The sequence below is a fragment of the Athalia rosae genome, chromosome 4 (genome assembly GCF_917208135.1).
Source record: "Athalia rosae chromosome 4, iyAthRosa1.1, whole genome shotgun sequence".
In the NCBI taxonomy this organism is placed as follows: domain Eukaryota; kingdom Metazoa; phylum Arthropoda; class Insecta; order Hymenoptera; family Athaliidae; genus Athalia; species Athalia rosae.
The window spans coordinates 2896175-2909614 of record NC_064029.1 but is presented as its reverse complement, the minus strand read 5'-3'; the positions used below and the strand labels follow the sequence as shown (position 1 = coordinate 2909614).

General features: G+C 37.1%; 2 protein-coding genes across 3 annotated transcripts; one reads left to right on the top strand and one right to left on the bottom strand.

Annotated features, from left to right (window-relative positions):
• Nucleotides 1–104: 104 nt before the first annotated feature.
• LOC125500606 lies at nucleotides 105–6314 on the top strand. The gene is made up of 4 exons (XM_048653878.1): nucleotides 105–1816; nucleotides 3065–3203; nucleotides 4376–4453; nucleotides 4851–6314. The coding sequence occupies exons 1-4, from the start codon at nucleotides 1708–1710 to the stop codon at nucleotides 4897–4899; spliced, it is 375 nt and encodes a 124-aa protein (XP_048509835.1). The 5' UTR covers nucleotides 105–1707; the 3' UTR covers nucleotides 4900–6314.
• Nucleotides 6315–6345: 31 nt separating this feature from the next.
• LOC105690288 (endoplasmic reticulum metallopeptidase 1-like) lies at nucleotides 6346–12814 on the bottom strand. 2 transcript variants are annotated; one of them, XM_048653862.1, is made up of 15 exons: nucleotides 12674–12814; nucleotides 12061–12604; nucleotides 11852–11979; nucleotides 11625–11756; nucleotides 11429–11549; nucleotides 11042–11350; nucleotides 10722–10951; nucleotides 10464–10644; nucleotides 10187–10371; nucleotides 9939–10094; nucleotides 9642–9847; nucleotides 9456–9568; nucleotides 9203–9378; nucleotides 8943–9129; nucleotides 6346–8157 (listed from the first exon to the last, which is right to left on the bottom strand). In XM_048653862.1, exons 1-14 carry the CDS (start codon nucleotides 12674–12676, stop codon nucleotides 8965–8967), a joined length of 2649 nt encoding a protein of 882 aa, XP_048509819.1. In that variant the 5' UTR covers nucleotides 12677–12814; the 3' UTR covers nucleotides 6346–8157; nucleotides 8943–8964. The 2 variants fall into 2 exon arrangements, with proteins under 2 accessions (XP_048509819.1, XP_012263393.2); XM_012407970.3 differs by having other exon boundaries at nucleotides 6346–9129.
• Nucleotides 12815–13440: the final 626 nt, after the last annotated feature.

The window sequence follows — 13440 nt, the reverse complement described above, 5'->3', positions numbered from 1 at the left end:
CTTTTTGTGGATCATCCGGACGTGCGGTTGGCTGGATGTGACACAGCCGAATTTTCCGACACATCAGCTATGCCGACATCTTGCCTCCCTGACGTCCAGTGTGATGTTTTTCAAATTCACATTATTAAATCAAGACATGCGCTATATATTTTTTACGCTGCACTTGCACTCGGCTCAATCATAACGCGGGAATTTTTCTTCGAAACAGGTAATTTAAATATCACGTTACGTCATTGAGTAAGTATAGGTATACATGTGAGTGTGAAGGAAATATTGCTTGGAGAATTGGCAATCGAACGATATGTAATAATCCATTGATCTTACGGAGATTAGATTAACGAGCAATATTCCTCGAATCTTGACCGTATCGTATAATCTCAACCTTGCTGCAATTTATCTCATTTTCGTGCGCGCTGCACAATCATTAGCTAAAACCAATGAGCTTGCACATACTGCATATTGTACATGGGATGGGCATGTGCAGCCTTTTATCGTGGTGGATCATATTGAAGTATAATAATGGACAATGTGATATCGTAACTAAACACCCTACGAATGTTGGAGTTTTATTGATTAATTGTGATGATAAAAATCCGACAAATAAAAAGAAAAAATGGTGTATAGTTTCGGGTTAATTGTAATGAATAATAAATTTGCTCAAAAATTACAAATCCTACTTTCGCGGTCTGTGAGCTCATACGTGATAATCAGAAAATGAGTTTATGGATCTCGCAGCAAGGACAATTCAGGGATCTATAAGAAAAATGAGAAATGGCAAAGTTTATCAAACTTAAAAATGATCCAACGGCTGGATAAATTTTTTTCTCCGTGGAATTACGCGATTTACAGACATGCGCAACGCACGTTCAAGAGTTAAGTTATCTGTGCAAACAACATCACGCTGCTTCCAAGCACGTATCACTTTCCACTGACTTATACGTAAACGACGAGACTCGTATTTTAATGCTTCGACCGTACATATACCTTTATGTTTTTACAATCGGTTAAACAATACCATAGCAAGGATAAAGGTTCTTGATTCATCATCGAGGCTCGAGTTGATTCTAACTTTGATTCGTATCAACCGCGAGGCATAGTTCTTTCGATTTTGAAAAGAAAACTATCAGTTTTCAAAGTTCAAATCGTATCACTTTATAATACATGAAATATTCACTAACAATTTGGAAAACTGTTCCGTCTACGATTTCCAAAATAAAAGCACACATACGTATTTATTCTTATTTCCAGTTTCCCGCGTTGTGTAGTAATCGGTCGAAATATTGAAATATACGTTAGTGGATCACTGAATAACTAGATGACAAAAAATAGGTAAAAGATACAAATGGAAAGAAGCATAATAATTCTGATCCGCACGAGCGATCGGTTATCGTAAATATAAAGTTTTTTCGAAATTGCGTGAATGCGATAACTCCTGCGAAATTATAATTTCACTGCTTCTGTAGGGTAGTGTCTCATGGTGCAGCGCAGCACTCGTGCAACTATCCACGAAGAAGGTTTGCCGAAGAACTGATGGCGCAGAAGTTCCTCAGTCTAAGAACTGGACGTCGTTCAGCTCTTTCACCTTTACCTGTGGTCCCCGTTGAGGTTGCAGAGAGGGGTGATGCGGTGCTGTCTTTTTAACTTTGAGTCGCACCTACTTCGTTAGTTATTACACTCCTTCTGGCCAATCACCAATCGTCCGTGATAATGGCGTCGTCGGTATCATTTTTGGGAGCGGTTTCTTACATCGAGAATAATTTTCTCTGTACGCCGGTTATTAAACCCATTCCGATACAGGTATACGAAGGATACACAGGTACGATCGATCAGAGTTCAAAGTTTTTCGCTCTCTAAACACCTTCGCCAAAATTTGCTCCTCGCACGATACACATAGCCAGGTATAATCATTTTGGGTAGAGAAAAATAAAAGGGGAATAAAAATTCTTCAAACGTAAAAACTGAATTGCAAATCGACCTTGGCCCTGCCCGACGAAACGATGACGCGCGTTAGCCAGATATTTGAATGAAATCGCTCTACGTAGGATTACACGTAGTTTGCCCGTTACGGTGATTGACAATCCACCTCAAGGTTCAAAATGTTCCCTTTGATTTTTAAGAGAAAAATTTTCGGTTGTAACACCTGTACCGTACGTACGTATACTTGTAGTTTCTGCCACCTATACCTACTTTGATATTATGCTGCAGTTACCCTGCGTTGCGTAAAAAGCTATATATAATTACCCAGTCGTTACGAAATTGTTTGACGTATTATTACGCCACGTGTGTATCAACGCAACGAAACGTCTAAATATCTTCAGTTAACTTATAGACGTGACTAATAAATGCTCCGCAAAATTCAAGACATTGGTGCGATTGATGTAAATATGAGTTGTGCAGCGGTGCTTCGACCGCAGAGCTGTATACTTGAGTATATTAGGTATTGAGGAAACGGTCGTAATTTCCACTTGACGATAGTGTCGTTTGTCAATCTAGCGAAAGAATCGTTACAGATGTTCACATTTACTCCTATTTAATGCAAAATGCGAGATAGATGCAGCGGTATATATTACACACGCTGTTCTTTCGACTCGATTCAACGTGAAAATACACATACCGGTATATGGAAGCGCGTATTATATGATGTCATGGTTCTAGAGTTCGGACGGTATTTGGTACACGATGTGCGTGATTGACATTGTAATGCAGTCCACTTCGTATACATGTACAGGTATATAAACTGCGCGTTACATACATTTCAAAATGACCACATTACGCCGGCGTTTCGACTGTACATCCGGATGCTTGGTTTTTTTTAATATCCCGTGCCCCCCATATAATACCCGCACCTCGACATTAGCCACACAAGAATCAAGTTTGAAAAATTGTACCTACCGGAAGTCACGGCGAAGCTATTACTATACGTGCGTTAGAAGGCAACGTGGATCCTCGATACCGGCGAACTTAAAATTTTCAAAAATTTTTACCGTATATTCCGTCTTGAGCTGCTACCGGGGATGCTCGTTGTAAAGTAGGAGCCAAGGTATAATATTATATATCTGTATAGGCATGTGTATACATAAATTCTACACTTATACCTACACCGGAAGACGAGTGCAGACGTCTGGCGTGCAGAGACTTCAAAATTTAGTGTCCATCTTCGGCTTTAGCAGCTCGCACGTGAAATTCGGAGTCGATGTATCGAGGTATGTGTTAGTCACCGAATCTTATTGATATTCAGTACACGAGAAATATAAGGAATGTAGCATATGACGACCATTGCGATCAGATCTGTCGTCGAAGCGTGATTATCGGTTCAAAGTTTGATATATAATGGCGTCATCGGAGTTCGAACGATCAATCGATTTAGCCGAAATTCTCACGAATCAGCTCAAGTCTTACAGTTCGATTGGCGAAGAAAGCAGATCGCGCGAATTCAGGGACCCTATACCTCGTGAGGGAAATACCGAGGGGGAGAAACACTTTGCAGTAAAATGATAGGAGATGACTCCGTGACATAATAACTAATCGAGTCATCTCACATTACACACATATCTTTCTTATCTCGGCGATTTCCTGTCGACTCGTGTTATGAACGTAGATATGAAAATTGTTGTGTGGAAGGAAACGCTAGATTTGGCTCGTTAAGTCAACCGCCAAGATTCCTATTGATATAACAATTGCATATGTGCGATATGATACTGTACATCAACGATACCGCCTGGGTTGAGTTTTCAGAAAAAGAAAAACAACCTTTTCTTATCTATTATTCATGGTTTTTGTGTTCCACACACGCATTCGATGACGGGACATTCGTGTATACGTATATTATCCTTCTTTCCGTTATTTTTACCTCTCCGTACGAAATTAAAGTAGACGATTAGTAGGCACCCTGAGATCTTGGAGTCGGGTTCCGTTGAGGAGAAAGTCTTGAGGGATTGGCTGGCCGATGGTGGTTAACAATAGAGCTCCTGCATATGCTGCCAGAGTAGAATCATTTGTACGCTGGACACGCGCAACACACGCATAAACTGCCGATCCGCATCCAAACTCCATTCGGTCAGGTCCTCCAGGTCTCGAGCGGCAATGTCGGCGCGCCATGCACACTGTGCGGCTGGAGCTCTACGCCTGGTCCAACAAACTCTTATAAATTATGAGAATTCTATTCAATTCGTTATGTCCAGAGATTACAAATTTGTCTTTTGACGCCTGATTGCATATCTGCTGAAATGACGATTCATTGCCGGTTGATTGATTCTTTTTTTTTACTCAATCGGCACCCGCCACAAGTCTTCGATTCAAAAAGAGAAATGGCGCCGCGTAAGCTGCTAGTGGAGCACGGGCAAAAATATAAATAATTTATTATATGGATTTACAGGAGCGACGATTTACGTTTCCCGAAAAAAAAACTTCCGAGGATATTTCTTCAGTCCGGGACGAATTACCGTGACACAAGGTGATCTGCTCTCTTGAATGGAGTGCTGGTAAAATATTCATAACTCGTCTCAGACTGAGTTCTATACTCAACCCCAAACCCTTTCTCATTTTCTACTTATACTATACGTTGAATATTATAGAATATATACCGCGGCAGATGGAACGACAATAATTTACCACATCTGCATTATCCTTTCTTTGCAAGTACATGAGGTTGTACACCTCGTACACCGAAGACGAAAATTACAAACATCGTATATTTTTCACATGCATATAAAAGAGATGTGCTAGTAAGAATTGACGACATTAATAAATGGCGCCTGATACAGCACCAAATATTGTCGGTCTATAGATATAGAAATAGTTCAAACAACAGCTATTTACAACGTATATCGAGACAAGGATTCTGCTTTCAGCGGGCACCCTGCATCAGGTGGAAAATACTGTACCGAGAAACCGGAATAGAAGTAGGCCGTGCAAATGAGTCTCTGCTCCGCACGGTCTCAAGTGTTAATTGATGAACAAACAGGTACAGTTTAAGTGAGATGCTGAAATGCCGGTCTAAAGATTTAGAGAACTTATACACGGGCTCGATCATACGCTATACAAAATCCGCAGAACTTCCTGGCGGAATTTTTACCCCGTATTAATAACAGATAACGGAGAACGATTTTCATTCAATATAAAGCATGATTCGGCTGATTTTGGATCCGGTATTTAAAAATCCATTTGTTGGCATCGTAAAACTCGCCTCAAGTTTTATTGCAGACGTAGTTTCTAAGCTGTAACTGCAGCAGTACACCTCGCTTCGATATTATACGTTAATAATTAAGACTGGTTAAAACCAAAGCGGTAATTATCTACACCTGCAAATGGAAGTTCAGTCAACAACTTCATTCGCGAAGAGTTAATAATTGTAACGCTCCAGGGTCGAGACTGAGATAATTCAATTTCATCGCGGCGGTAGTTTTTTCTTCTTTTCTTTTCAAAGTAAAAATTATGAAGCGATGATCAGAAAACTTCTGTCGAAGCATCACTCAGCATCAGGGAGCGGAAATAAAAATTCGATCCATTTTCAGGGCAGGTATTGATTACACCTGTGATCTGTATTAGCGTAATTCTCTTCTTACCTGATAAAATATGGCATCCCCGAATATCTATTTTAAATACTCCGTTCAATGTACGTGTACTTCGTGCAAGTCCACGATATTGTATCGTAGAAAAAATTCCATAATATTCTTAACGACACAAAATTTATTACACATCATTTCACTATTATGATTAATGGTGCGTGATCAGAAATTTGACTTCGTGAGATCAGTTCAGCTCGATGCAGGAGTAGTAAGAAAATACTCTGTATGGATATCCGCGCGCGGAATGTGTCGCACACAAATCACTTACAACCAGGAAACTTCTCGGCTTGCTTTACGGGACCACCTGAGAGTCAATATTGACACACTATATTTCTTACAACGTTAACTGGTAAAATAAGAAATATGTATTAAAGGTAAGATACTGCCGACGAGCACCGTGAATTATTCTTGATTTAAAAATGTAGCAAGTTACAACAAACTGTATACACATTGCATATCAGGTATATGTTTCGTTGGCCCGATGGTCCGACAACTCGAAGGTATGATCTGTTCAAATATAAATCACCATTGATTAATCATCCAACAACACGTAAGCAGGAAATTACATACGTAATATAAGTAGTAAACGGAATTGTATAACTCGATCCTCTCCATTCATTTTCACTGTACCGCCACTCCTGTTTTTGTATTGGGAGCAAATGAGCACGTACCGCGCGCATTATCAGATATAATTATCTGATGGTCAATTGCTGGATTCAAAAACTATAGATTCATATTCCCTGAAAACTGGAAGGATTGAAAAAAGTAACATCATCCATTCGATTTATATTACAATTATTACTTTGCCAACAATTTTTGAAATAACAATCATCATATACACTGTGTGTATATCGCCTTACATTACTTCTTTATAATTCTTTGGATAACGAAAGAAACCGAACAATATTACACTGATAATGTCGGAAATAATTGTAATAGTACATATCAGAAATGGTCGTGATATACAACGTGTATAAAAAACGGAGCTTGAACACTTTTGGATATAGACAATAACATTCGACAAACCCCTACATTCCCTTCCAGTTTTTAAACGATACGCACAACAAATATCAAGTATTTTCTTAAATATAAAGAACATAATAAATGTATTTAATCGTCGATAGAAATACCATACCGTGAATTGTGCTGAAGTTTCAGTATATCACTTGAGTTTTATATATTATTTTGTAAAACACAACAAAAAATACGAAATTGACGTACAAAACGAAAAAAAAGACTCAACTTTAAAAACTAAAACCCTGCTTTATGCGTTAGTGTCAATAACGTTTATGAGCAAAATTTCATGTAAATCGATGAAAATTTGTCGATGAATAAATTCGATCGTTAGATATAAAGTCGGAGATAGCGAGCGAAAGAAAGTATAGAAGCTGAGGAAGAAGGGGAGAGTAAGAAGAAGAAAATGGAGGAAAGATGAACCAGAAATAGTCACAATCATATTTAGCAACAATATGTAACAGTCAAAAAATGTAACGTCCGCATGCGGACAGCAGTAACTACCATAATGCTGTTCACTATTGCTGGAAATTAGTGCATCAGATACAGGAAAATGAATATCCTAAACTATAGAATCTAGGGCGGTTTGATTTGTTCTTTGAAAAATCACCAAAAAAAACTTATCAAACATACGATTATGTTAAAGTTTTAGATAAACGCAATTTGAAACATTTTTTTTTTTTTTTAGTTATATTGGTTATATTATGAAGGCGTCAGGCGGCGAGTTTTGAGGACGTTATATTTTGTCTTACTCATTCATAATCTTAATTGTAGATACCACTTGTTATTGTATGTTTACTAGGCAATTTCGAATTATATGTATAATAATGATATAGGTGTATCGAATTTATCCTGATAATTCCTCTAATGCATTATTCGATTTCACATATACTATGACTAAAAGGCATCAAAAGTTATTATCATAATTAGTATTAATATGATTTTTTTTAATTATTAAATCGCATTATAATTATTATTGTAATTGTTGCAATTTCCGATATCGTTCTTATTATACTAATGTTATTGTTGTATTTAATATTATTAGGTATTTGATTTATCGTTGTTACTATTATTACTATCATCACCAATATTGTTAATCGCAATGGAATTTTTCATTCATAAATATGTATACATACATACATACGTATAATTAATTCATAGTTATTGTAGCTCTTTTATAATTATATTTACGAAGTTCAAGTAATCATCTCTCTTCAGACTTTGAAATACTTTGTTAGTAATACTCGATCTAAATTCATTTTCCATTTATTTTGCTTCCAACACGGGTTGGATCTTTTTTTTTATTCGCGGGCGTGCTTTTTATTTTACACTATTAGGCAATTATTCAATTTGCACAATTCCTTAGTGATTATATGCATAACAATTAACTTTATGAATTAATCCGATGATATTTTGGCTTTAGTTGATATGCTACTCTCGTTTTGTAATCTAGGTCCGTCGATTCATCGTATGGCACTTTATAATTAAACTTATACATAGGTAAAATGTATGTATATATGAATATATACGGCACTGTCTTCATCAGTAATCAATGCTGTCTTCATCGGCAACAAAGCTGCGAAAGAAACCGGACGGAAACTATAGCTTCAACTTCTAAAGCTCCGAAGACATTTTGCTTTTTTTTGTTATTTCGTATTTGATAGTTGAAAAGTAATGATCGGCGAAACTGTCTACAAACATTGTATGTATATAGTAACAAATTGCACTGATACGCATAGCCAACGTTTTACTTGTGTTCTGTTAATCCTCTTTTTCGTCCGATTTTTTTTTCAAAGTTTTGGAGCTTGAGGTGATATGTTGAAAACGAGTTGGGGGAAACTGTTATATTCCAAAGTTGTGCTTTCAAAGTTGTGCGAGGATGTCAATAAATTGCAACATGCATATAAGCATCAGTCGAGTGATAACAGAACTAATAACTAATAAATAATATTATCATTGCGCATTATGTTTGTGCTACCATAATGTTATCCATGCAAGAGAAAGGATCACGCCAAATTAAATGGAAACTGTGGAAAAAATTCAATCGTAAGTTCCTGAGTTCACTATCCCATACCACACCTAACTCAAATGTTTTATTTTCCTAATAACTTTCAATTTTTATTCAATGCAATGGCAGTATTATTAACGCGCTTGAGACGTTATAATATCCGAATTAAACGTATAAAATATAACGTTGCAAACGATTTAAGCAAACATACACGAAGATTGTGATATATGTCTATGATCATGTTGTAGAAACCTATCGATATTAAATTAGCAATTTGATTTCGTTGCTGATGAATATCGTGTTTTTCCTATAATACTTTTTAGAGGTATGTAAAATAATTGTTAATCACAAACCCATTGCAGATTTGGTTCACCACTAATATATCCAAGACGTATAGGTAGCAGTCCAAGGATTAACTGCCGCCCAAGAGGGAAATTGAGACAGGAATGTTTTGAACCTCAAGGATTTCTGATTTTCACCGTGTAAAAAGTGGCCGCACAGCGCAATAGTCAAAGACGGTTCTCTATGATTTTCTGGCACCTTGAAATAAAGAGGTAAGCATAATTACAAATATAAGTTCAAATTTGTTTGCAGCATCAATCGGAATACCCACTTCTAAATCAACTGTGAAACTATAAGGTTCACAGTCAGATGAACAGGCATAATATATGAAATAAGTCTCTCGATTATTCCAATGAGGGCCCTGCAGTGGTGGATCGTTTAGTACACTCCACTTTTTTAGATGTACGCCTTCATACGGTGATAGCATTATACCAATATGATCTGGTCCTGAAATTTGAAGCCAGCAATGTAGAATAACACACAAGTCACGTTTGTTCTAGATATTTTGAAAGATAATGAATTACCTGTGACGTTGAAGGTGAAGCTCAAAATATTACCCTTCTTTATTTTGGAGATTCTTTCTAGCGTTGTAGGTATTTTTATCAACGGTGCTGGACCTGGGATCCAACTCGTTTTCCTGACAAATAAATAGTTGATGTAAAACAAAACTGATTTGAGTTTAGCTTTAAGTAAAGTTATCTAAAACATACCATAAGAACGTTGTGACAGGCATCAAGTACGGTAACCCGCAATACAATTCAGCTTTGCAATCTTCTATGGTCCCAATTGCGGTACCTACTTCAGGTATGATCGTTTCCACATTGCGTGGGCTGTTTACATCCGAATCCACCATCCAATATCCTGTACTATAATGTCGCAGTGTGCCATTTTCGTTATAATATTGTCTTTGCGTATGCTATCAGAGAAATGTTTGTTTTTGTTATTTTCCAAAATGATGAAGTATGGGTATATAACTGAGGCAAGATAGATACGTGTGTAATACTCACTGCAATCATAAATCGTGCTGGAGCTGGTGCCAGCGGATCGCCACTGTACGGAAAACCTAGTGGTGTTAAAATTAGTATGCTGACTGCTATTAAGAAAATCCCGATCATGATACTTATTACCCTGCCTGCGTTTTCAACAACAAGTACTAAGGGTACCTGCAATACAAATGAAATTTTCGTAACATATACGAGGGACAAGATATAGTACGTGGAGATTAAAAATTTCGTAGCATAGATTTATACGGTACCGTGAAACTGAATAGGAGACTGAACAGAAATGATATCATATTCGCAATAACGATTTCAGAATTAATACCAGCTCCACTTCGTCCCATGATCGGAATGAAAAGGTACAATGCCCCCAGAGCCAGGTAAAATGATTGTATGTACGGCAAACTTATCACACCCATGTGGTACACCAACCATTTGCCGTCTATTATTAAAAGAAAGTATAACGAATTCATTATTGCCTAGAACGCGTGAAAAAAAATGAAAATATTTCGAATCTTTGATTCATTGACTCACCCCTCCAGTTACTGAAAAACTTTTCTCTCAAAATATTACCGATTGACGGGAATATTACCCAATGCAGTGGTATGAAACCGGATCTGATACGTAGTATGACACATATGGACAATACTGCTATCCACAATGAATTATAAGCGTCAAAATATAAATAATAAAGTGTCAATGGAGTGATGTTTTTCTGAAAATACAGTTTAAAACATTTATATTCACAGATAAAGCTGAGCTATATCTGAAATCCATAAGATCTAGGCCTACCTTTTTTTGAGATCTAGCTATGGCTAAGATGAAGGCCATTGACGTGAATACCGTTGGACATATGTACAAAAAAAATAACCAGGCTGGCCTGGCATACCAGCTCATAACTTTTCCAAGTTGCGTTAGAAAAACAGCAATAATTGTCACAGAGACCATTGCAAAAATTATCGAACCGATCACAGTGAAGACGCTCACAGCTAATTGTTTGATGTAGATCGAATGACTGACATCTGAAACACACGTAGCTTCATGAATAGTATTGAGAAATTAAAGTTAGAATTCACACAGTTCAAAACGAAAAATAATTTCATTTGAATTACCTGATTTCCGAGCAGCTTCCATGTTGAGGTATATCGAATAAAGTCCAGTCAATATACCCGCAATGTTGATAGTACTTGCGAGATACTCTGGCCACCTGACCACAAATGCACCCAAGAAATCAAAAAATACCAAGCTTCCTTTTTGATGATGGACTATCACGTCTGACAAATAATGACCGGCCGTCATTCCTCGAACCAATGCCAACATATTGTCACCAGTTCTTTGCAGAGAGCCAAGTGGTATTTGATCGACATTATCAAACTTTGTGTGATAAACATAGCCATTCGTTGACCAAGCGAAATCAACACCTGTTCAATAAATTATAACTTCAGAAAATTACAAACCTCCATTGAATGTATTAGAAGTGAGGGTGTTTGTACACTCACCAGAAACCTTTCCAAAATCACGAAATATTCTGAAATCAGTGTCTCCAGGGACGATGCCACTTTGAAATATTTCTTGGGCCAATGAAGAAGCATAAGGATATGGAACTGTTTCAGAATAAATCTAGAAATTAATTAACATGAAGTTAGAGATACAGAATCAATGGATTAATATGAAAATAATATTCTTGTTAATCACCTCTAGGATCCAAGGGTTGTCTGGACCAGCCTGAAATAATAATTCACGGCCACCTGCTCCGCAAGCTTCCAGATTTATGAATGATCTCACTTCACTTGCCCATTTGTGCTGTGTTATAAAGCCATGGGATGCCTATCATAATCAAGTCAATTATTATTCACTGTTTAATTGGTATTGTTTATTTACTCTTGTTTCCGTAGAGGCAGAATTTGATGTGCTTTACAAACCTGTAATAGATTCTCCTCTGCACCATTGAATAGGAATATAACATTATGTTTCAGAATCTTTGGACTGTGAGCTATCACCCTCAGCATTTCCAACATAACGGCACATCCAGCACCATCATCCGAAGCACCTAGGATGAGTAAGTAGCAGTGGTATGTTTTTAAACACATCAACAATTTTTTTCACACTGAGTTATTACATGAAAACATACCAGGGCTTTCAGGAAATGTATCGAAATGGCAGTTGACTAACAAACTATGCTCTGATTTTATTTTGGAACCAACTTTCACAATAACATTCTGAACATTCTGGTAAACATTGGTCATTCCATCCAAAAAAGTTAATGTGAATGCTCCACTGTGTCGAGTAATGTCAAGTTGAATTTCGTGATTATTGTGTGCATCCCGCATGATATTTTGAATTTCAGTCTTCAAAAAATTTACAGCAGCAACTTCGTTCTCGTAACTCCCTGCGACTCTGGGGCCCATTTTAGTCAACTTCACCAAATTATTTTTTGCTCTCTCAGCCACAAATTTCTCAGGATATAATCCTTCGCTGTCTGTCAGGAGAGGCTCTGGTAATTTTTTCTCCATGACTATTACTATTAAAGACACTCCTAGTAAACATAGCAACAAATATAATAGATGCTGTGTTTCTCTCAGCGATGTGTTTGACTTCGATATTCTTTTCTTTGAGTATAATACTTCCTCTGACGTCCCTTTTGGGACGTGTATACGTAGTCTGACTCCATCACTCTGAAAAGAAGGTGAATCTATTAACCTATCCACTGGGTTGCAATTGATAGTTATACTGATTCTACTTACCATATTTCAAGTTGAATGTTAAACTTTGCTAGTGGAATGTTGTTGATAAATAGATAATGAGTATCACATTTCCATGTCCAATCAAGTCCTAATTTAATATGTTGCACGAAACGTCAAAATCGTTCACAGGTGAATCTCTAACTACAATACAAAATTAATTATGTCATCAAGCCAGTCACAGCTTTACAATAAAATTCACGTGTAGTATAGGCTGATAAGCATTGGGAAAAGCAAAGTTCACTAAGGCAACATCAATCATGGTATCACAATCAGATAAAAAACCACAGCGGCTTTACACCAAATATATTCCTGATAGCAATAAAAAGTAACGGCTGAGATGTAGTATGCAATAATTAAATTTTTACCAGATTGAATGAGAAATCAATCATCATTAAAAATTCAAATAAGGTGTGCATAACGTTAGATAAAACTATTGAGTATTTACAGAACTTTTTTAATCCCAACTGTTTGATGCAGTTATTTCAAAATGTATATTTGGAGTAATAATACTGCATAAATATAAAAAGTTAAATAGCACCACAGTTCAAAGTTCGAACCGGTGAGCACCTGACCTACCGTGGGGTCTTCAGTCAACGCGTGGAGCGACTGCTGCGGTTCCATGCAGTAATTCGTTGCAGAATTCACCTGCAGTGGCAAGAGCACCTACCTATGTATACGTGCAGCACGATATACGTAAACCTTGCGTGTGACCATCATTCATCCCTGAGCCTATTGCGCATACGTGGAAGATACATTTATCAGCAATG

Bases quoted from the DNA above. Each gene is read 5' to 3' on its own strand.
- LOC125500606 (XM_048653878.1), top strand. From the start codon at position 1,708: ATGGCGTCGTCGGTATCATTTTTGGGAGCGGTTTCTTACATCGAGAAT. The intron at 1,817-3,064 runs GTACGATCGATC...ATATCTGTATAG, and splicing joins GGTATACGAAGGATACACAG to GCATGTGTATACATAAATTC. The intron at 4,454-4,850 runs GTGATCTGCTCT...TTCTGCTTTCAG, and splicing joins ACGAATTACCGTGACACAAG to CGGGCACCCTGCATCAGGTG.
- LOC105690288 (XM_012407970.3), bottom strand. The intron at 10,372-10,463 runs GTGAGTCAATGA...TTTTAATAATAG, and splicing joins GTTTTTCAGTAACTGGAGGG to ACGGCAAATGGTTGGTGTAC. The intron at 10,095-10,186 runs GTACCGTATAAA...TTTGTATTGCAG, and splicing joins GTCTCCTATTCAGTTTCACG to GTACCCTTAGTACTTGTTGT.